The following is a 23,877-nucleotide window of genomic DNA, read 5'->3' as shown; positions in this document are numbered from 1 at the left end:
CTTTTGAAATCTGAGGGTAGCATTGTCATGCATATTGAAGAGAAAATTTGAATTCAAGAAGTTTGGTGGCTCAAGGGGTGCTTGAATAAAATTTAAGGATATTTGAGATTTTGGATAAGGATGAGAAAGTTGAGTGTCAGAGGCCTAAGGCATACGGATCAAATGAACAATATTTTGTGGATTGTGAGTATTTTTCTAACACATCAAATGGTTTCCTCTTTTTCTGGTAGAAATTTACATGTGTCAGTATCTTTACTAATTTCGGTTTTTTCATAAGTAAACCATGTGGAGAGTGGTATTAGCTGGGTGTAACATCTCAAGTTCTAGCTCTTCCCTATGGACTAGGAAGAATTTTTGGGTCTTAGTGTATGCATCTGTAAAATGTGAAGATGGGCTGGATAGTTTCTAAATCTCTCACCTTTAAAATTTCATCACTTTGAGCTCCTTTGAGACATCCCTAGCTCCTTACTCTAGTGGTCAGAATTTTTGCACTGATGCAAGAATGACCAGCCTTTACGAGTGGAATCATTTCTCAATTTACCTTTCAGTTGAGTGGTATTGTGCAGGAACAAGTAACTATAGTACATTTTAGGAGTTTGAAATCTAAGTACTATGTATAATTCTTATTTAGGATCAAGTTCACAAATTTGCTATGAACTATTTTGAAGCTGAATGTTTCAAAGAGAAGATTCATATTTTATGTGGTTGAAACTTCCAGGTGCATCAGATCATCATCCTCAACTATTATCAATATCGTGAAAAATAAATTATATATGGACTATTGAACAGGGAACTATGGAGTAATATGAAAAGCATGAGAGAGAGTGGCATTTTGGGTCAAAGAGCTGAAAGTATTTATAAGGATAAGATTAAAAAAAAAAACCAAAAAGAAAATGTTAGAGAGTAGAGCCTCAGGACAACACGGGAGCTTATGGACAGTCTGTGTCTTTATATAAGTAAATAAAACACTGGGCAGGAAAGTGGCAAGATTAAGATTACAAACAGTCCAAAGAAAGACTTTAGGTGCTTCTTAAAATAATTTAGGCAACTATTAGGATCATGACAACCAATTTTATATGCATTAGTTAGTGACTGGCAATTTCAAGAAAAGGAATGTTAAACTCTGTGAAGCAAGGAGTAGAACAATGAAAGATGTACTTAAAAAGCTATATTATCTGAGAAGGCAAGCTTCACATATTGTTAATATGTTACATTCGGCAGACTGCATTTTTTTTATAACACAATGTTTGGGGGGAAAAAAGTGTAGTTATACCATCAGCAACGTAATCTTTTAACTACGTATCGAAGGACTTTCTGTATTATATGCACTTTGAAAATATGGCTATGGTATGACAAAGTCCTTGTACATATGAGGTGTATGTTTTAAATATATATTTGTGTATTTAGGATAACATAGGATTTGGCCCTTTGTTAGAATTAATTATTTGCTTAATGAGTGTGATGTAGAAATTTTTTATTCTATTCCTGCCACTTTTAATTTAGGAATAAAGAATGGGTGTTACCCTCTCATTCTCCTGGTACCGATATAAAGGTTGTAAAACAAAACAAAACAAAACAAAACAAACAGAAAAGGACCTTACTGAACCAGAACTACATTTAGAACTAGGACCAAAGGGAAATGTGCAAATATCCTACTGTTAAATAAGAAAGAAAATCTGGAAATCGTCCAGTTGGGCAACTTCCTGCTAATACATTTTATAATACAGCATTTAGTGATATACAAATTTGGCGTATGTTCCTACAGCTTCTAAATCAAGAATTAAAACTTTGTGATGTAGAAGTCATTTAAATTCTTTGGGTTTCAGCCATGCAGTTATAAAATGGGCTTTAAAATGAGTATAAAATTATTTATCCCCTAATTGTAATGAGTCATTTTGAGCTTATGAAAATTTGTAAAAAATATTTGGATATCTCTGAATGCAAACCACTGAATTCAGACTTTGAAAGAATTGTATATTTTTGTTTGATAAACATAGTTGTTAGCATATGAAATAATGCCTATAAGATTTATTGACTTTTTAAAAATTTTATAGTAAATACAACTATAATTAAATGCACTTATGACTATTGATCCAGGTAACTTATACCTAAATAACAGCAGTATAGTACATTTTCTTCTGCTTACTGCTAATAACAAAATATCTGAAAAGCACATCTCTTTCCATTTTATATATAGGAAATATGATACACTGAAAGTTGTTTTTGCAAGTGTCAGTATATCTAGCATTAAAATAACGAATTTCCTGATTTAACATATTCCTATGCTTTATGCAAATTAAAATTCATTTATTTGTGTATTATCATAAAAATGAATTATTTTATATAAAAGTTATTGGACAATGAAAAAAATAATGATTTTTTTGTTGAGTAAAAACAGCCATACACACTATTTACTGCTTTGTAAAGCATTATTTGTACAAATACTTTGGATATTGGAAAATATTAAATAACTTGAAGACAGTTATCAATGCAAATATAGTACATCATAGATTTTCGTAGTAAAAGTAACATGAGGAGTTTTGCATTAGCTACCTATTTCTTAGATGGCGAGTTGAAGCTTGAGAAAATTTATAGATTTCTTTTTTATGGGCAGCTGTGTAACAGGCAAACAAAAACATCCAAGAAACAGAACCTTTATTTTTGATATAAAATTGTTTTCCACTGATATAATCTGTTGAAAGCCAGAAGCCATCCAAAGTGCTGATACCAATTTAAGAAGATGATCTTTTGCCTTAATTATACATCTGGGAAATATTAGCTGAACATTTTGTGGAGAACAGTGAATACCTTAGTTGCCAGTTGTCTAAAATGCTGCTAATGATCGACATAGTGCCAGTGTTTTGATGGCTAAAACCTAGGCTGAATATGAATACAAAGAACACAGTTGGGGGAAAAAAAAAGCACACATTTTATACAAAACAGATTTCAACCATCTGCTTGGCACTTAAGTTTGCGACTATAGGCAATATATGAAAGAGACCACTGTCCACGTTATGAATGGTATCACTTTTATTGGTACCTTAGAAAAACCATAGGGTTTTGAAAGCATATATAACCAATGATTTTCTTCAACTAAATAATGAAAACAAGGGCCTCAGCCAAAATTTTGTGCCCTCTATAATCTCCTCTATGTCAGTCTTCTTTTTCTAGCAAAAATGGGTTTTGCTAATAAAGTAGGTCTTAGTTCCACACCTCAGGATATTAAAATATACCAGACAACACTACACAAGTAGCCCTTAGGACGAGAACCCCAGATGGTTATGAGATAAAATACTGTTTGCTTTAGGAATAGGTTATATTCCCGAGTCTGTTGCCTGAATACTATGGTGCATGTCAAATCAGCATGGAAGTTAATGGTCCAGAAGCACTTCTGAATTTAATGCTTTCCCATTTGTTCTGAATTTATAGTATTAAATCAGGCCAGTGCTGTTTCATCACTAGTTCAGTAAGGGAAACATATTCTATAGATAGTAAATTATAGTCAAAGTCTAATTATTTGACCCATTTCATTTACCTTAAAGGTATGGGAGAAGTCCTCAATAAAAGAATATTGGCAAGTATTATATACTATAAGCTTTTAAATTTATGGAGTAGTTGGTAAAAGCTATAATAGACTTTTACTTAGCACATAGTAAGCCAAAAATACATTTTGACTAAGTAATTTGACCTATTTTCTTTTCCTTGGCTGAAATATATTTGCATTTCCAAATATTGGGAAAATTGAGCTATTAGAATGTGTTAGATTATGGATATGTCTAGGTTGTATGATTTACCAATGATATATTGTCTTTTAGTTTTTGAAAAAGAAGTCTGTGATTTAGGAAAATTGTAAAAGGAAATGCTCTTAGAATCCCTCTATATCTGTGCTTTCCAATATGGTAGCCACTAGCTACATGACAGGAACATGAAATGGGGCTAATTTGAATTCAGATTTGCTGTAAGTATAAAAAACACACTGGATTTTGAAGATGTGGTTGAAAAGAAACGATGTAAAATATCTTACTAAGATTTTTTTAAAATATTGATTATGTTTTGAAATGACAGTATTTTGCTATACTGACTTACATAAAATATGTTGTTACAGTTATTTTCACCTGTTTCTTTTTACTTTTTTAATGTGTCAACTGGAAATTTCAAATTACTGTGTGTGGCTCTTATTTGTGGCTCACATTATATTTCTATGGGACAGCACAGTTCTCTTCCCTTCCATGGAGGGAGGAAAATTAAAACTTCTGTCTGTATCTGGATTCTAGTAGTCCACAGCTCAGTAGGGTAACAATGAACCAGAAAGAGTTAAGTGTTTATTAACTGTCCTCCTTTTTAAGCTTTCTTCTATAAGAAGGTGATGTTTTATTGCTTTTAAAAAAGCCTTGGTAGTAACACTGACTTGCACAGATCTTTATATCATTTACCCAACAAATTCTGTCAGTTTCTTCAAATTTCCGTGGAGTTATAATAGAAAGGAAGATGTTTGCTTAAGGATTGTATGGGTTATTTTAGAGATTATATGTTTAAAAGGACAATTATATTTACCTTTTGAAATGCCACCATGTGTATCTGTCATTTCTCCACTGGGTTTAAAGAAGTTTGTGGCTGGCTAGGAATACCTTCCCCTTTTGCATCCCAGCTGATACTACACACAGTTTCTAAAATTGACCCACAAGATGTGATCCAAGCTCTATCTCTGTACAGATAGAGATACACTAATAGAGATATATATAAAGATAGCAATGACATTCAGTATGTACTTATGCTGTGCCAGCCTTAGCCTCACAAAAATCTCATTTGTTCTCCCTTTTCCACAAAGAAGAAAATGAAAGAAAGAGAGTTGCCTAATTTCTCAGGTAACAAAGTGCAGAGCTAGTATACAAACCCAAACAGTCCAGTTCCAAAGACCTGACTCTTAGCCATCAAATTTCAGTATTGATCTAGGTAAACAACAACAACAACAACAACAACAACAACAACAACAAAACGTGCTTCCAGAACGTTAGAATCTATTATTTAAGTGGCAGAAATTTCTGCATTCATTCAACAAATGTATTTCAAATGCCTACTATGTCAGGAATTATTTTAGTTGGTGAATAATTATTATAAAATTTCAGACACTGTACACACATAATATACAATGATTGTGATACAAACTTCTAATCTCTCCTATCTGAATCCATTCATTCATTCATGGCACAAGGTGATGTGCCAGCAGGTGGATAGCCAGATATGTGGACAGTTACATAAAGGGTTTCTTGGTAAAGGCTTCTTGAAACTATTTTTAAGACCTACCAATTTCCAGTGCACATTATAGATGGCAATTTCTTTACTGTGATAAGTATAGCTATGTAAGATCTCTCAAATATCTCTTTCTTAAGTCCTTTACAGGGTACTTCCTATTGAAATAGTGTCTTTATGGACAGGCAGTATCTTTGCTCAGAAAGTTTATCCGATTGGCTTTGCTATCTTTTTTAATTTTTAAAAATGGTTTATTTATTTTTAAGTGAGAGACAGAATGTGAGCGGGGAGAGAGGGAAACACAGAATCTGAAGCAGGCTCCAGGCTCTGAGCTGTCAGCACAGAGCCTGACGTGGGGCTTGAACTCACAAACCACGAGATCATGACCTGGGCCGAAGTCGAATGCTTAACCAACTGAGCCACCCAGGCACCCCTGTTTTTGCTCTCTTAATGGGCAGGACACCTCTTTATAGTAATTTTTAAATATGTCAGTGTTCACATCTTCAGTGGTGAAATTAATATGGAAACCTTGTGAGAAACTGGTAAATAATGCTAGAATTAAGACAATCTTAATCCTTTGATCTAACTTGTAGTCATGACATACTGCTTTTATAGGGTAGTGGGCCAGGGTGTTGGTAAATTTGAGTAGAGAACTCAATCAGGTATGGTAAAATAATGGGACTATTAAAAGACTGAAGATTCCTGGGGACAGTAAGGCATTTGGGAATGGAAGTGAACCTCGTGGTTTTATTCTATTGGATTTTTCAGTTTTACTCTTAAAATAGTGTATGTTAATATAGGTTTGAACTGAACTTATATTGGATCTCTGTTTTAATTTTTGATCTTTTAAGTATTTTTCCATATGTAGATATGGCTGAAGCTTCTGGTGGTTTCTTTGATTTCTTGATACCTGGTCAGGGAGAAACCATATAACTGTACTTATGGGTGCGTTTTGGAGTCAGACTGCTTTAATTTATTCCACAACTCCACTGTTATTAGCTATGTGATTTTGGCAAGTTACGTAAAGTTTCTGTGTCATAATTTCTTTACCTGTGAAATGGGGATATAATAATTCCCATCTTTTTGGTCACTTTACTACTCATGTAATAAACTAAGTAATCTTTCTACACTTAATAATGGGGAAAGATTCCAAGAATATTTCACATAACACAGCAAAGATGGCAAATAACATTGGACTATATACTGATATATAAATATCCAGTACTTAATAAATAATATTGAAGCCAGTGTTTTGTACAGGATTTAGTAGAACTTCAGGTACTTGCTAAAAGGATTATAAATATTAAAAATAAAATATTCATATCATAGAATCCCATATGTTTTACATATTGTACATATATAATACATATGTTTGTTATATAAAAATATATACATGTTATAAAATTATACATTACACCTATATTATGTACACTATATATATGTGTATATATACACTGTATACACTATATATATGTTAATGTATGTGTGCACATAAATAGGCAAGTGGATAAAATAAGGGAAGATAATTCTTCCCAAAACCTTGGCTAAGAATACTCTTTTTAAACTGACAGTCATAAGGTTAATGATTACCATTTTCTGACACAAAAAAAAAAGCCTAACATTTTATTGGTAAACACAATTGTTTTGCAGGACCCTGATGTGAGAGAGTAATATGTTTTGAGTCCTTAAATTGTCTCCAATAGAAGTATTGTAGAAAATTCATAAGGCATTCTTTACATTGCCATTTTTAGTAGAGACCAGATAAGAGAAAGAATATTGAATGATAACTAACTTAGTGAAGGAAGGCATTTCTATAAGTAGCTAAACTAATGTTTGCCAGGTATGTAGATTTCCTGGTGAAAGGATATTGGCAGAGATCTAAGAAAAGGCTAACATGTCCCTTAAACTATCTCCTTTAAATAACAGTTGTTACATCCAGGCTGTTGCTAAGAGATGAGGAACAATCAGTTCTTGACTGAGTTGTATTCTTGCCTAGATTGAGGGCACTCCCACTTCTGTCCTTAAATTGACTCTAGGTTTAGGAGTTCATGGAGACAAAGCAGGAATTTTCCTCAGGAAACACTTTTGGATCTGCTCGAGTACCTGTAAAGTGTCCCACGTGAGCCCCTAGAGTTTGGTATAACCGCATAGCAGAGGTTATCTTCATTTGAAGCATGTTAAGGCTGTCTATCATTAATGGTCCACTTTCATAAATGGATTGCCTTTGCAGATATTGAGCAACACAGCATTCCATTGGGCCCTCTGGGTTGACTTAACTCTAAAAGTCATCCCAGATTAACTGAAAGAGTTAATTTAGCAGATAATTTTATACGCTTTCACTATGAGTTAGTAGCACATCTACATGTAGAGTGATGACACAGAAACATTTCCATCTTGATTTGTTCCTTTAAAAATATTTAGCAAATACTTACCTTGTAACTAATTTCTTTGACAAGATGAAGGTACACATCAATATGAATAAAACAATGTGAGGAAGTGGTGAATGCAGGAAAAAGGGTAGGATAAAAGATTTTTATAATTTATCATGCTATCAATAGGAGAATAATCATTAAAAAGCATCACTGTTTACCTTTTGCCAACTAAAACATCACCAAAATTGATGGTTTAGGTTCAGGCATGATTATTATAGGACTGCTCTTTATGATAACGTTTAGGCACTTACAGATCACGATGGCAGAGCTAACTCACCAGCACAGAAGATTTTTGACTTTACATTTGCTGCAACTGAAAACTTCCTAATGATCTAAAACATGTCACAAGTATTCAAATATAGAGCTTTTCTTATTGTTTCCTTTTCTTTTTTTATTAAAAAATCAAGATCAATAGACAAGTGCCGAGAGTAGTACAATGATCATCCATATACTTTAGACTTTTCACCAAGTTTTGCTATTTATTAAATTTAGGTCCTTTTACTTTCTCTTTCTTTTTTCTGATTCATTTGCAAGCACATTGCAGGCTAACACTTCTAAGAACCAGGACATTCTCCAACATAACCACGATAACATTAGCACAGCCAAGAAAGTAACATTAATTCAGTGATATTATTGGTTTTTATTATGATTTTTTAAAAGTTTTGTTTATTTATTGAGAGAGAGAGAGAGAGAGAGAGAGAGAACACAAGCGGGGAGGAGCAGAGGGAGAGGGAAAGAGAATCTCAGGCAGGCCCTGCACTGTCAGCATGGAGCCCAATGTGGTACTTGAAACCACGAACTGGGCGGGGGGGGGGGGGGGGGGGGGGGGGGGGGCAGGGGGGGGAGGGGAGATCATGACCTGAGCTGAAATCAAGAGTCAGATGCTTAACTGACTGAGCCACCCAGGCACCCCAATACAGTGATATTATTTGATATAGTCCATATCTACATTTCCTAACTGCCCCAGTAATGCCTTTTTTACCCTTTTTTTTTTTTTTTTAATCCGGGATCAAGTCAAGCATCAGATATTTTATTTACTTGTCATATCTCTCTAGGTCACTTTTAATTGTAAATAGTACCCTTCAATCTTTTTGTCTTGGCATCGACATCAACATTTTTGAAGAGTCCCAGACATTTGCTTCACATAGTATCTCACAATCTGGATTTGTCTGATTGTGTCCTCATGATTAGATTCAGATTAAATACAGATTTTAAGACAGTTATTAGAGCATTGTCCTTTATAAAATCACTTAAGACTATAATTAGATTAGTTAGAAGTGGATACCTATCAAGTTCAAGTTTTGGTGTACCAAATTTTGGAGGTTTTTTTAAATTGGCTTAGATTTCTAGGACATCTAATCTGTGATCAGGAACAATCTGAGCCATAATGATTTGTCTTGCAGAGGGAGCTGTTTGGTACTAGTTGAGAATATAGAGCTTCCTTAATGCAACGAAGTATTAACAATTTATCCATGAAGTTTACTCTGCAGATGTTCATAAATGCCAAATTTTTTGCAGGTAATAATCTAAAAATATTAATTATAATGTCTATCTAATAGTGTAGCACTGTAAAAGCACCGTATATTTTGTTAGATTGGAATTCATATTTAGAACTACAATGTGTGCTCTTTATAAAAAGTGCTAGAAGTCAGTTATCTCAGTCAAAACAATTTCAACTCTTTTCCTCATTCTTCATTTACCCAATCAGATTTTTAAAATCAGATGTAATATTTTTAAGGATTCTAAAATATTTTATAAATTTTGAATAAAATTAGAGGCGAATACAGTTTATTCTTTCTTATTTTAACTCTACCACTCTACAATTTAAAAAAGATATATTAAGATATTTTTAAAAGATTACAGAATGGAGATCTTTTTTATTACCAACATTTTCCAATTCTCTTTAAACTGAGAATTTAGCAGTTTGAAAATTGCCCCTATTTCAAGGTAGTGTATAGCATAGACTTTAGAGCCAGATGTCTATGTTTAGTTCCTGACTGCATATTTCACTAGCTGTGGCATATAGGGCTAGTTTCTTAACCTCTCTGAATTTCATTTTCCTCTTCTGCACAAAAAAAAGGAAAGAAAGAGATTGTGGCTATTGAGTAACAGAATATAAATAAATTAGCGCTGAACCTAGGATAGTGAAAACTGAATACATATTAGCTATTGTATTGATGGTGAATTGTCAATATTTGTAGTTATTAATGGAAATTTTTGATTGGCAGTAGAGAGAATAGATCTTTTAAGCCATTTAAAAATGTACATTCCTTCATGAAATATTATTAAATACTTTGTATATACTAGATAGTGCTAGCTTCTAGAAATTTAATAATGGACAAGACACATATGGCTCTTGTCCTCATTAAGCTTATAGTCTGCGGGAGACAGACGTTATGGAAGCAATTGCAGTATATCAAGCAAAATGTAAGTGGAGAAGTAAGTAAAGAGTGTTATGGGAGAACACACATTGACTTAATCCATGTCTGTCAGTTTTTTTTTTTAGGAGGGGTAAACACTGAAGTTATAAATGGTAGAATTTTCTAGACCTAAGCAGTCATGTGGGTCTTGAGTATAGGCTCTAGAATAAGATTATCTAATTTACCAGCCTGATTCAGTGGTTTGTAAGATGGGTTCCCTTGGGTAAGCTGTTGAACTTGTCTGTGCCTGCCTCAGTTTCTTCATTTGTGAAGTGGAGAAATGACAGTCCATACCTCATGGGGTTGTTCTGAGGATTAAAAGAAATGAGTTATGGAAAACTCAGAACTGTCTTTTGACATTGTCAGTACCCAGTGAATGTTGACTGTATTATCAGAGAGGATTCAGTTTATACAAGTCCTGATGATGTTAGTATTATCAATGGAAGGACATAACGTGCCTGCATTTACTCCTTACAATATAAATGTGCCAGAATCCCTCGTTCAAATATTTTTCAGCTTTTATCACCCTGCCCCTATAAGCGGTCACAGAGCTTTCTTTTGCACTTTACATGAGCTTCATCTTCAAAATATTAAGACAGAATGTCAAGCTGAACATATTTATATTTTTCCTTGATGTGTTAATAAAAATGGCATTTTGTGAGAGCAAAAAATAACCTAGTCAAATTGCTGCCGGCAGGTAAATTTTAAGTGGGATTGAATGAATTAAAAATGAAGCATTCTACCAGTGTTCTTGGAAAGTTTATGGAACAAAGTCTGCTTTACCAACTTGAACAACTTAGCCATTTTCTCTGCATGTTGCCCTCCTCCCCACATGACTCAGTAACATAGTTACATTTATTGGTTGTTTACTTACTTTTAATGCCCTTCATTCCACTAAGGTTTGTGAGGGGTGAGAAAGGGAGCTCTAGAATGCATGGTTTGAATTGAAAAGAGACGCTGTGTGGTCAGAATGAGGATGAGTGGAGAAATTGTAGGGAAGTTTTGGTTTTGAACAGCCTGTGGATTGTGCCTTTTTATTAAATGAAAACAGAATGATTTAATTTGGTCAAACTGTTAAGTTGTTATTATCCTGATCATTGATGGAATCTGATAAACTTCAATGCTTTTTTCTTAAATTGCAGAATTTCTAAATATAATGTTTTCTGTTGATTCAGGACAAGCTGTCGTGTTAGGGCTCAAAAAATAGTAGTTCTAAAAATTGTTTTCAAAAGATATTAGATATCCTCAGGTGAAAAGATGTATGTTCATAAACATGAAAAATTTTTATATAAGTATATATTGTACTTATTCCGACATGTGCTATTTGAGTACGTTTGGATTTCTTGCTTTAAGAAAGGTTTTTTCTTTTTCTTTTCTTCTTTTAAGGTATTCTTAATTTCACTCTTCTGTATGGGATATTTATTGTTAAATGGCCAGTCTCATGATGTGTGGACTTTGACTCCTACTTTGAAGACCGCTGCATTTAATTGGCTGTGTAATATTATTCAGCTACAATACAGAATTTAAACATTGTATTTATTAAGGAAAAAAATAAGGATAGTAGATAAAGGAACAGCATTAACTTTTTAGCAGTTTCTAAACTAATCATTTTACTTTTGATTTTTTTGTTGTTGTTTTTCATGTATATCATAGTCTAATACAGCTTTTGCTTGTTTCCACAATGTAACAAAGTTTTGTAGGATTTTGTATTAGTTTATTGGTTTTACATATTTTAATGTGAGAGTAATTCATTTTTGGGGGGAAATGGGTCATTGTTATCCAAGGAGCAGCTGTCTGTAGGGTAATATCAAATTCCCTGCTGATTGTTTCACTTTAAATTTCTATAGTATATGTTTGAAACACTACTACACTTTTAATGTTCACTTTTTCTGTTTTTATTTTTTTAGATGACAGATACATAAATATATACATATACAACCAGAAAAGTCAATTAATTAATCATAAGTTTTATTTGGAAATTATTAAAATAATTATATTTCTTTACATCAATTAGATAGCTCATTGATTATGAATAGATAATTTTACCACAGTAGCGGGTAATAGACATTAAGACACCTATGTAACAGATAATTTTCTTTTGGTTTCCTGCTTTTTAGGAGTCCAAATTTCTACTTATTAGCTCTTGCTTACTACTTTATTAGCAAAAGAGCTAGGATGCTTAAAGATCATCGTCAGAAGGACAACTATGTATTTTTTTTTTATTAAAAGTCAGGCAAGTGATATGCTGTCTGTTCTCTGCCCGAGGGCAACCAACATTAATTTCCTTACTTGTAAATGATTGTTTTGCCTAGGGAATGAATATTTAAAAAATCAAGGAAAACCGTATTGTTTTATAATATATAAATTTTCATTTTTCTTTATCAATTTTAACTGAGAGATTAATTAAAATGCATAAAAGCATTTAAAGGTTTAGAAATTCAGATGTCTAATAAGATTAAAGGTGAAAAGTTTTACACATCTTTCCAATGTCAGTTTGTGGAGCTTTAATATTAAAGAGTTCTATTTCAGTTAAAGTGTAACTTGTCAATTCCCATAAAATTCCTTGGCCACACACAGTACTGAGCACCATTAAGGCCAGAAAGGAAAATCCACCTTCCTGCCTCCAAAAGGTCTTCTGCTAATAGATAATGAGTCTCTGAGATCTCAGTTTTCTTGTTTGCTAGAACTCGCTGCAGGTCCTGTGTTGTTGGCATCTGGCTCTACTCAGACTTCCTGGCTTTCACTCTGTATTTTGGGGGGCTGATCTGGTTTCCCTTCAGGTTTGGTTACCTTTTCTCCTGGGAGTCATGCTACAACGCTGTGATCTTCCTCATTTGCCCAGCAGATTTTCATTGGGCTGCTCCATGACTGTTAGATGCCCTGGTTCCGTCCTTTCCAGGGCTCCTTGATGCCCATCTTACTTTGGAGTGCATTTCACACCATCTCATGGACACGTCTTTGGGGTTCTGGAAAATGTAATACCCTTTTGGAGACGGTCTCAATGAATTTCAAAGTGAGCTTCTTTGTGAGTTTGTGAGGATTCCTGTGTTTTATAGAACACATGATAACAACACACTTAAAAAATGTAAATAGAGTTCAGTTTTACTGAGGACTTTTACGGTATAAGCCACGTATAGCAGACTACCAAGGGTTCTTCAAGATCAAATGAAACCAAACAGAAGTATTTACTGTTTTGCACATTTGTCAGAGATAGATTTTTTATATCATAGTTTGTTTTTTTTCCTTGTTTGGAACAAAATATAGACAATATAACTTGTCTAACTTATCATTAAACAGTGATGAAGAGTGATTTGTAGATATTATATAGCCTGTGAGGTGAAACAGGAAAATTAAAAGAGCTATTTGTAGTGATAATCATCATTTTATGTTTTATTTTTTTTAATTTTTAAATTTTTTTTAAATTTATTTTTGAGAACAAATAAATAGAGAGACAGACTGTGAGCGGGGGAGGGCCAGAGAGAGGGAGACAAAGAATCCGGAGCAGGCTCCAGGCTCCGAGCTGTCAGCACCGAGCCCGAAGTGGGGCTCGAACTCACGCACCATGAGATCATGACCTGAGCTGAAGTCGGACGCTTAGCTGACTGAGCCACCCATGTGCCCCTGATCATCATCATTTTAATAAAGTGGAGTATTTTCTACTAATTATGAAAAGTATACTATCTCAGACTTTGGGTCTTGTAACCCTGCCTGTATGTATGTATCCATGTATGTATGTATATAAAATGAGAATGCAAGAGAACAAGAGCAAGAGAGATTGAGAGAGCAGGAGAAAAAGAGGAGAGAGAGATGCCAGCTTGGAGACAGAGAAAGTGATGAAAAATAAGAGGGAGTGCCTTTATTAAAATACCATGAATTCTTCACAGAAGTGATATGCTTCCAGTGGAAAGGATAACCCTACCTGCCTTCACATGATGGAACCCAGATTCTCCCCCAAAGAGGTTATGCAGCTTATATGAGGTGAATTCGAATTGTTCCTATATAATGGTTAGGGGCAGTGAAAAGGGATCCTGCTAATTTGTAAGAATTTTTGGTAAAACTAATAAATGTAGTCCAGACTACAATGCTTTTAGAATAACAAAGCAGGGAATGTCTACTTTTTAAATTCAGGCTTTAAAATTAATTATGATACTTCAAACTTTGTTTTATTTGTATTAACCAGATTCTTTGTTTCTTTTTCATTTTGATACTGAAGATAATAGATAAGAATCATGGGGTCCTTCCTGGCATACAACAAAAAGTTCTTTATCCTATTAACTCATGCAGATCTATTTCAAGTCCTTTTGAAAAAGATTTCTTGGCATCTCACTCTCTTCTGAAGTTGGTCAACCTTTTAATCCAGGTTTTTCAAAATTTTGCTCTGACAAACAGAACTCGTGGGCAATCTTACCCGTACATTCTTTACTACTATCAAAAAAAATCACTCAAATCTATCATCAAAATGATGCGTCTTTTGGTAGTAAAAAATGGATATAGCAATGCTTTAAAGCAAAGAAAGTGCTATAGAACAAAAATAGAATTTTGAATATACTAAACATAACTCATAAGTTTAGCTGTCTTTGTTGAAACATTGATTAAAAGTAGATTAAACCTATGAATTAAGATTCTCTATCTTTATAATAATTTGCTTTTCCCATATAGATGATTCCTTGTCAAAAAAAAAAAAAAAAAAAAGAAAGAAAGAAGAGAACACAGCTCACTTTTTTTCCTGTCTTCCTAGTGCATATATTACAGGCTCTGACAAGTCCTTCAGTAAAGAAAAGAATGAAAACTCATTTAATCCAGCTTTCCCTTAATTTATTTGGTGAGAGAAACTTTCTTACAATACTGATTTACTTCTTGGAAGATGTACTGAGAATACAATAATGAAAATGCCTATCTAAAGAGAATTTATAAATGTGAGTGTGAGGAATACCATCCTCGATTCACCCAAATCGAATAATATAAAAATATTATTGTAAATAAGTATGAGTTAGTTGTTAATTTAAATATCATGTCATCCCAGTGTTGTGGAAGTAGCACACTGTGATATGTTATATACATACGTGTTATATGTTATATATGGCATATGTATACCCATACTGAGGCTGTATTCTCATGAGTAACCTGCAGGGCTGATACACAGCAGCTGTAGCCAGTGTGGCTATATTGGTTATTGATAGCCCGCATCCATTCAAATTGCTTGGTATCTTGCTATACTCCCTAGTGAGGTATTTTAATCATCATCTTTAACCACAGATTGTAGCATTAAATGAAATAAAATAGTGTATGTAATCTTGTCAGAGTGACATATACCAGTATCACATTTGTCATTTCTGAGATGCATTTATTTATAGGAAAAAATGGGATAAACAAGTAAGTTTTCTATTACTTCGTAAGAAATGTTACTGGCTTTCAAACAGATATATTTTGGTAAGGTCATTTGCGGCATTAAATATTCACCTTGAAATACTGTACTGTGTTATAAAGTGCTCAAAATTTGAAAATAGCATGGTAATCAGTTTTCTACATACAAATTGATATTCACCATTTATTTTGTTATTTATCTTCATATTTTGCTGGGCCTTGAGACAGAGTTTTCAGAATTTTTATTTCAAAAATACTTTTTCTGGCACCTGTTACTAACTTACCTGTTGCTTTCTTAAATTACACGTGAAGTTTTTCTTGTTATATGTGTGGAATATTACAGAATATCATGTCAGGGAGCACCTATGATCCACTTTACTATAATTTAAATAGTAAGGAGATGCTAAAAGTCACACAGGTGCACCACTCACTCTCCACTAATATTTATTCAGTAAATTAATTCAAATACAATGCATACAGAATTATCGAGGCGTTGTATGCATTTTTTGGTGTGTGAGAGAAATTCCATTTGAATTTTACCTGTATTAGAGAGCCAAAGTATTGTGCTAATGTATGAGGTCATAACTGTGGTTTGTGCTTATATCATGAAAACAGTATATAGCTATGATAGTTGCAAAAATTCATTGTGATAATTTGTGATCATTTGTTGGCATAACACATGGAAAATAACCATGACTTGTATTTTCTATTAAACTATTTCGTGATACAAGAGCAAAAGAAATTTAAAATTAAAACTATTTGGATTAAACTATATAAGCTTAACCAAGCCATGTCGAACTATCAATTGTTAGATGCCCTGAAATTAATAGTAATAATTTGAATATCTAAAAACTCTCCCTGCTATATTCTTTCTGTGAATTCCTTGATACTTTGTTTTCAAGCCTCCTTTCCCTTATATTTAACATTTTATCAAATACTACATTATTCTCTAAAGATTTTAACAGGTAAAAGGATATGGGGTGCCTGGGTGGCTCAGTTGGTTAAGTGTCCAGCTTTTGATTTGGGCTCAGGTTATGATCTCCAGGTTGGTAAGATCAAGCCTCATGTCAGGCTCTGCATTAACAGCGCAAAACCAGCTTGAGATTCTCTTTCTCCCTCTCTCTGCCCTTCCTTCTCCTTCAAAATAAATAAATAAACATAAACAAAAACAAGTGGAAGAATAGGATACCAATAGATTACAAGTTATAGACCTTAAAAATGTTGTAATATCTCTCCATTGCACCTGATTTAAATGTATATCATTTTTACTCATCATTGAGGAACAGCTGGTAGACAAGAAAACATTACCTCAGCAGTTTTTGATATTTTCACTAAAATTTCACCTTAATTTGTCCGGTTATATAAGAATTGTAGATTTAGCTTCAAATATTTTATACTACGTATCTGCTTATATGATTTCTGGTTAAAAAAAATCAGGAAGGCTTACCACAACAGCTACATAGCCTAAGGTAGTAGTGACTGCAAAATATACCTAATATGAGAGGAAGAATGCTTTATCTCTGATGTTAACTTCATATTTGTTTTTTGATATTTGTTACCTTCATAAACTTTTAAGGTCATTTAAATAACTTACAAACATACCTAAATGATTTATCTTGGTACAATTCAATAAATACTCATTGAGGGGACACCTGGGTGGCTCAGTCAGTTAAGTGTCCAACTTTGGCTCAGGTCATGATCTCCTGGTTCGCTGGTTTGAGCCCTGCGTTAGGCTCTGTGCTGACAGCTCAGAGCCTGGAGCCTGCTTTAGATTCTGTGTCTCCCTCTCTCTCTCTCTATCTCCCTGCCCCTCCCCTGCTTGTGCTCTCTCTCTCCCTCTCTCTCAAAAGTAAATAAATCAACATTTTTAAAAAATAAAAAAACATAGTCATTGAACATTTACTAAATGCAAAACTTTTTAAGGCAACGTTTGGGGGGAAAATCTTCCCTTAACAGCCTTCATTTGGACAGTAGAAAAGTTCACATAAACATCACAGGACTACATGATATAATAACTGCAATAGATACAAAATGTTGGGGAGCTCAAAGAAGGGCAAAATACATTCGAATGTGGAGCTGAAAGATTATGTAAAGGTGCTGATTTTGAACTGGTTCCTGGAGGTTGTATAGACTCTTGGAGCTCCTGGCATAGGATTGAAAGACTGAGCATTGGCATGCCAGACCATATAATCATGCTCAACTTTGGATGTGGTAAGAATCTTGTGGGACTGAGATATAGGGTATATGGTAGGTAAACTGAGGACAGGCTATGGAGGGCCCCAAACTACAGGATTGGCTGTTAATCTCTAGTCCGTGGGAAAGTTTTGATTTTTGTGTTTAGTGCAGGAATTGGATGATGGGTTTTATTTAATGTGTCTTTTGGTCATGGCACTTCTTAATTTAATAACTTCAACCTCTGCAGCATCCTCAGGCTCCAGTGTTAAACACGGTCTTGGTATTCAAGGGATGTATTAAATATATAAACCTGAATCTGACCTTCTATTTATCATCCCATTTATCTAGCTACTAAATCTATTGATTCCCATCTTGTACCCTTGTTTCTAGCCATTCTATATCACTCTATACTTCTTTTAATTCGGTGCTTTTGGTTTTCCTTTGGTATAACCTCATTCCTTAAGTTTCCCTTGGGGTGTTGTCTGCTTTTTGAATCCTGCTTTAACTGACTGAGAGAATTATGTACTCCCTCCGTGACTTCCATAGGATCTGCTTTCTGCCTCTGTTTATAGAATTTCCCACAGTTGTGTCTCCTCACTAGATTGTGATGTCACTATATTGTGAGTGCATCAGCTAAGAATCATTCATCTTTATTTCCTTATACCAAGCACAGTTTCAACATTCATGAAATACTTGTTGAATTGGATTAAATTTACAAACAATACAGATTCAATGGCAGCTGAACTTCTATATTGTTAATATAGGATATGTGTGACACGTGTTACATATGAATGTTGTGGTAACTATCATTTATCTATAGGATCTCATTTTTTCTCTGTAATATTACCCTGTAAAGACTGAAGTTTGAACTTCAGCTATACATAGGAAGCTAAATGTAGTAAATCATAGAGAGAAATTTATGTAAGGCACAAGTGACCCATGAATGCAGGCAAAGATTTCCTGTTCTCATTGTAATCATGCAAAGAGAGATACTTTTCTTGACACAAACCCTGGGTTTATTTTGTGGGATGTTAATTCTAAATTTAAATGGGAAAAATATAAAGCACTGTGTGTGGGTAGAATTTTGAAAACAGTATCTTTTGGAGAATCTTAATATTATTGTATTCTCACTGATATATTGATAATCATGGCATTAGATTTCTTTCTTTCTTTCTTTCTTTCTTTCTTTCTTTCTTTCTTTCTTTCTTTCTTTCTTTCTATCAAGACTGAACAGGAAGCTGTGTTGGCAACCACCACATTGGGTGGGATTCAGGAGGGAGATATACTAGAAAGGAGTGAAAACAAAGATTGCTTTGGTCCTCTTCTTTTAAGGAGGAACACACTAGCTGGTTTACAGTATTATTTCTCTCTGAGAAAAGTGGGAGCCCAAGGGGAAATTGTCCAGTATGTCGACCAGTCCGTTTCGTAGCTCTGCAGATTGTAATCATTTCTGTATTCTTTGCGCTTAATGAAATAATTGTTATATGCTGGAAGTTAGTGATTGCCGTTTTGGATAGAAGGAAGGAGTTTTACTTTGGAAAAAAATAAATTAGTAATGGAGTGGCAGGGAAGAAAAGACAGAACAGCTTTTCTGTTTTCCGGTTTGGATTCTGCTAGTGGCTTTGCTGCCTTGCCTGCAGTGATGGGTATTGCCAGAACTTAGGGAAAAACAAAGCTAAAATGGCAACATCTCTTAGGAAAATCTGTAAGATTGTAAGAAGGCTGGGTGGTTGTGGGGAGTGTGAGTTGGAGAGCAGATGCCTTTGGTCTGAGTTTCAGTCCTCACAGTCTGTTTGCTTTCTTGCTTTGAAATATTTTTTGTTTCTACCTCCTTGGTTTACAGGGAGCTGGGGAGGCTCGTTTTTGTTGTTGTTTTGAAATGTAAGTTTGCCAACAAGTGAGACAGAAAATAACTGCTGTGACAGACATGTCCCCTAAGACCTTTGCTTCTAAGGGAAACACCTCTCTGCTTCATGTTAAAAACAGAGGCCCCAACATTGTAATACCAGATTCTTTTTGTCTGCAGTGCAATATGAAAATGTAAAATTGTCCCTTTGTATTTTTAGCTTTTTTTTTTAAAGGTCATATCAACTTTGAAGTCTTAGAGCAATAGTTTCACTGCTGCCATGATTTGCTTTTTTTTCCCCTTCTTTTTTTTCTTTTTTTTTTAAATTCTTAGGGCAGACATTGTGCTAAGTGCTGAACAGCTGCTTTAAATTCTACTTATGAACGGAAATTTGAGGTTTTTTAAAATGCTCTTATTTAATCACGATCAGACCTCCTCTGATTGATGGACTGCTCCTGTTGATTATTTTTTGTACTTTTTTTATTAGGCTTCCTTGGTAGTACAGAACCATTCTAACTTAGCTTCCCTTTAAAAAGGTGTATTAGGTGGATTATGTGCTAGCGATTCTTTAAGCGATGTTGATGGAAGAATTATTTTGTGTATTTAGACAGTCACTCAACAAATATTTTATACGTCAACACCGTGTTAGTTCAAGGTACATGAAAATGAAGAAAACATACATGGTCTCTGTCCTTGCAAAGTTGTCAATCTGAAAGGAGGTCTACTTAGTTATCTATTTACACATTTTTATATGTTCCTTTCACAACACATTTTATTAGCCTTTATTAGCATTACTTATAGACCTTAATAAGCAAGATAACTTTAGTTTTGTTTTAAATCATGCTATTGTACACATATTTTACCAACTGCTTATTTTGAGGACCTCAGAGTTACTATGGAGAGTTAGGTCTAGGTAAGATTTTTCAGGTTTTGTCCATTAATATACTTATTTTCTTCCACTTACAAATGGTTTTTGGCAGGCCTATCTCATAAGGGATAGATCCCTGGATCAAGCCAGTGGCATTCTTGTTGTTTTCTTTTTGCTCTTCCTGAGAAGATTCATAGAAACAAAGTCAAGAAGCTTCTACTTCCAACTTACATGTGATCTGTGTGAAAGTTGTGATTTCTGTATTCAAATAGAAACCTAAATCAAATTGGGGAATGAGATGGCAGAAGCAGAAATGTCACTGATGCAAGCTGGAAATTTTATCTTAGAACTAGTTTATTACTAATCTAGAGAATTAATTACCTGGGTAGTTTCCCTTAAAGACTAGAGCAGTTTCAAAGTTTATCCCTTATTTGAAATGCACCTTGGGTCACGTCCAAGTAAGCTACAAACAATACTCGAGAATTAAAAAACTGTATTGCAAGTCAATTAAAATTAAACAAATGGCAAATCATTAGAAATATGGATTATTTTCTGTTGTTTTTGGCAGAATAATCATTATTATAATAAAATACTTCTATTTAGAAACGTCTTACAACTACTGTTTTTATTTTTTTCTTTAAGAGAGGTGAGAAAAACTATTTCAGAGGAGGGACTGTGCCATAAGTGAATAGACTGTTAGGCAAACGCAGTGCTGAGTAGATGACTGTTGATATTTGGCAACAGGGCTACAGAAAATAGGTTAGATTTATCATAGAGTCTACTAATCATGTGCACAGGATTTTCTGGGATGCTTTTAGCGTCAAATATTATAATGAACCTTCCATATCACCGAAAGTTTTCAGCATTTTGGTATCTAAATTATATTTTCCGACTGCCTTACTCATTCATAAGTGACAAAAAATATATTGGCCAGTAGATAAGTCATTTTGGGGTAGGTAGTTGTGTTTTTGTAAAAGGTGGTTTATGTATTTAGCTCACATCATAGATATTTGCAATACAAGCAGTGTAGTAGATTCTGGAGCTAAAGGCTGAAGATTAAATCCTACCCTGCCTCCTACCAGCTGTTTGACTTTGGGCAGGTCACTCTACCTCCATTCTTTGGCTTCTTCAGTCACAGATAGGGACAGGAGTAGTGATGACCTGTAGGGTTTTGAGGGTTAGATGGGTAAGTAGGTGTGTAGGTGTGTGGGTAGATATAGAGACATATTTCATTTCGAGTGATATATTATTAGGTGGTGTATAAGTACTAGCTACAGTCGTTAATATCGTATTTAGGTAAAAGAACTGTAGCTACAGTGACAACAAATACTGAGATAACTTGAAACAGTTCTAATATTAAATATTCTGTTCATTCTTAGATTCACATTAAACCAAAGGTCACAAATTGATCCACTGGCTAGTGGTGTTTGTTGCTTTTCTTTTGGTTTTACTAACGTGAAAATATTGGATATTTCCCACAAAAATCTAGATTTGTTTTTTTCCCCTTATAATTGGATGTTTTGGTCACATTAGTGGCCTGAGAAAGGTCACATCAGCCACTCTAATCTGAGCATATATTCTGCAGTTTTCTACAGTGTTCTTGTCACCTTGACCCCCATCCACCACAGTCTGCACAGTCATGTCCTCTACTCACTGATATTACCTGTCCAGCACCTTTCAGCCTCTGGATTTTTGTGATTTCCTGCAATGCATCCTGATTTTTAGTTTAATTTTGTTTTATTTAGTTTTGTTTTTGAGAGGGGATTGGAGCAGAGAGAGGGGGAAAGAGAATCTCAAGCCTACTCCATGCCCAGCGTGGAGCCCAATGTGGGGCTTGATCCCACAACCCTAAGACCATGTCCTAAGCTGAAATCAAGAGTCTGGTGTTTAACTGACTGAGCCATCCAGATGCCCCTTAAAAAACTTTTTTATAATAACTCTTTTAGACTAAACAGATTTAGGGAGCATTTTTCTCTTTATATATAAGTCCCTGAAATATAAATAAGTAAAGCATTGGAAAAGTATGATCAAATATAGCAGAAGCTTACTATATACTAAACCTTTATACCTAGAAATATAGTCAGCAAGCAAGAATTGGATTTGTTACCTGAGATGAGTTATAGGGCAAAATTTGTATTCTTAGTTTTTGGTTGATCCTAAGACTTGGGTGAATACTGGACTGAGGTATTTTAATTGATAATTTAAGACTTAGTATTAGTCCTTTCTTTGTAGTAGAAGGTTACATGACACATAGAGGAAAGAGAGGAAGCTAAAATTGCTGCCTGTATTACCCCAAATTAGAAATCCTAGGAATCATATGCTTTCAAATACTTCGTGTAAGGAAAAAAGTTCTAGATGAAAGAAACTAAAAATTCATTAGGAAATGGAAAAAAAAGAAAGTCAAGGAAAATACTAAATTGTGTTGTTAGTAGGACTAAAATACGCATATAAGATGTTCATATGTCTCCCTGTATTTATATTAAACATAAATGCATGCTCATGGTTTGAAAGAAGAATAAAAAAAGATTAATTATTTTGGATCTACTACCAGTCTTAGAATATAACTCATATAACATAGTCACAGTTTTTATAATATTATCTTTAAAAGTGAAGAAAAAATATACTATATAATTTATGAAATATTCACATTATCAACTACCATCTCATAGGATTTATCCATAATTAATAGATGTCCAAATGATTGGTGCTCATGAAACTTCTTTATTTATACTATTATAATTTCCATTTTCCAACATTTTGTACTCTCACCTTAGATACATTAAATTCCGGTGCTCACTATAATATATACCATAATAGAAGTATTAGAAAATCATACCCATTCTTTTAAGAAGAATAAAATACCAGCATTGAAAGGAACCATAGCGGTCAACTAGTCCCAACTTTTAGAGATACATGTGAATCTTCTCTATAGTATTTCTGATACATGATCTGTCTTCTGTTTAGACTTAAAGTGTTGTGAATCTCATTATCTCAAGAGACAATTCTTTTTTTGGTGGCTCTGACAGTTAGAAGGTTCTTTTTAACACTGAGCCTAAATCTAGCTTCTCTTAATGTCTGCTTTTAACTCTTATTTTCTTGTCAGTCTTTGTAAATCTTTTGTATATTATATAGTATTATAAGTATTTGTTTATGTGCTGGCTTTCTCAGTGTAGGGCACCCTGATACATAGTAGACACTCAATAAATATTAAATAATAGCTCTGATTCTGGTTCTATCTCCTAAAACTATACAAAATAAATTTAAAAAAAAGAAATAGTTGGGTGATAGTGGAAGATTACCTTTCTACAGTTTTATTTGATCTATATTGCCATATGTAGCACACACCACACACACACACACACACACACACACACACACACACACACACAAATCCATGTATAAAATGTTAGAAATTAACACTGTTTTTAGATACTCAAAAATCTCTAATAGAAATTCCACAGAGGCAGAAATTAATACACAAGTTGCTAAAAATGTTTAAGACCTGAACTTTATGGTGGCTCC

The 23,877-nt window shown here is 34.0% G+C and overlaps 1 protein-coding gene across 17 annotated transcripts in view; it reads left to right on the top strand.

Annotated features, from left to right (window-relative positions):
- SOX5 (SRY-box transcription factor 5) overlaps positions 1 to 23,877 on the top strand; it is a 1,003,938-nt gene that overhangs the window by 606,994 nt on the left and 373,067 nt on the right. The window contains exon 1 of one of the 17 annotated variants that reach the window (XM_042946053.1): positions 18,425 to 18,440. The exons of the other annotated variants lie outside the window; for them this stretch is intronic. Within the exon in view, the coding sequence (XP_042801987.1) occupies positions 18,433 to 18,440 (8 nt within the window). The 5' untranslated portion in view covers positions 18,425 to 18,432. Of the gene's footprint in view, positions 1 to 18,424; positions 18,441 to 23,877 lie in introns of those variants that run through there. 17 annotated transcript variants of the gene reach the window in all.

Source organism: Panthera leo, chromosome B4 (assembly GCF_018350215.1).
Source record: "Panthera leo isolate Ple1 chromosome B4, P.leo_Ple1_pat1.1, whole genome shotgun sequence".
NCBI classification, from domain to species: Eukaryota; Metazoa; Chordata; class Mammalia; order Carnivora; family Felidae; genus Panthera; species Panthera leo.
This window is presented reverse-complemented; position numbering and strand designations above follow the sequence as displayed.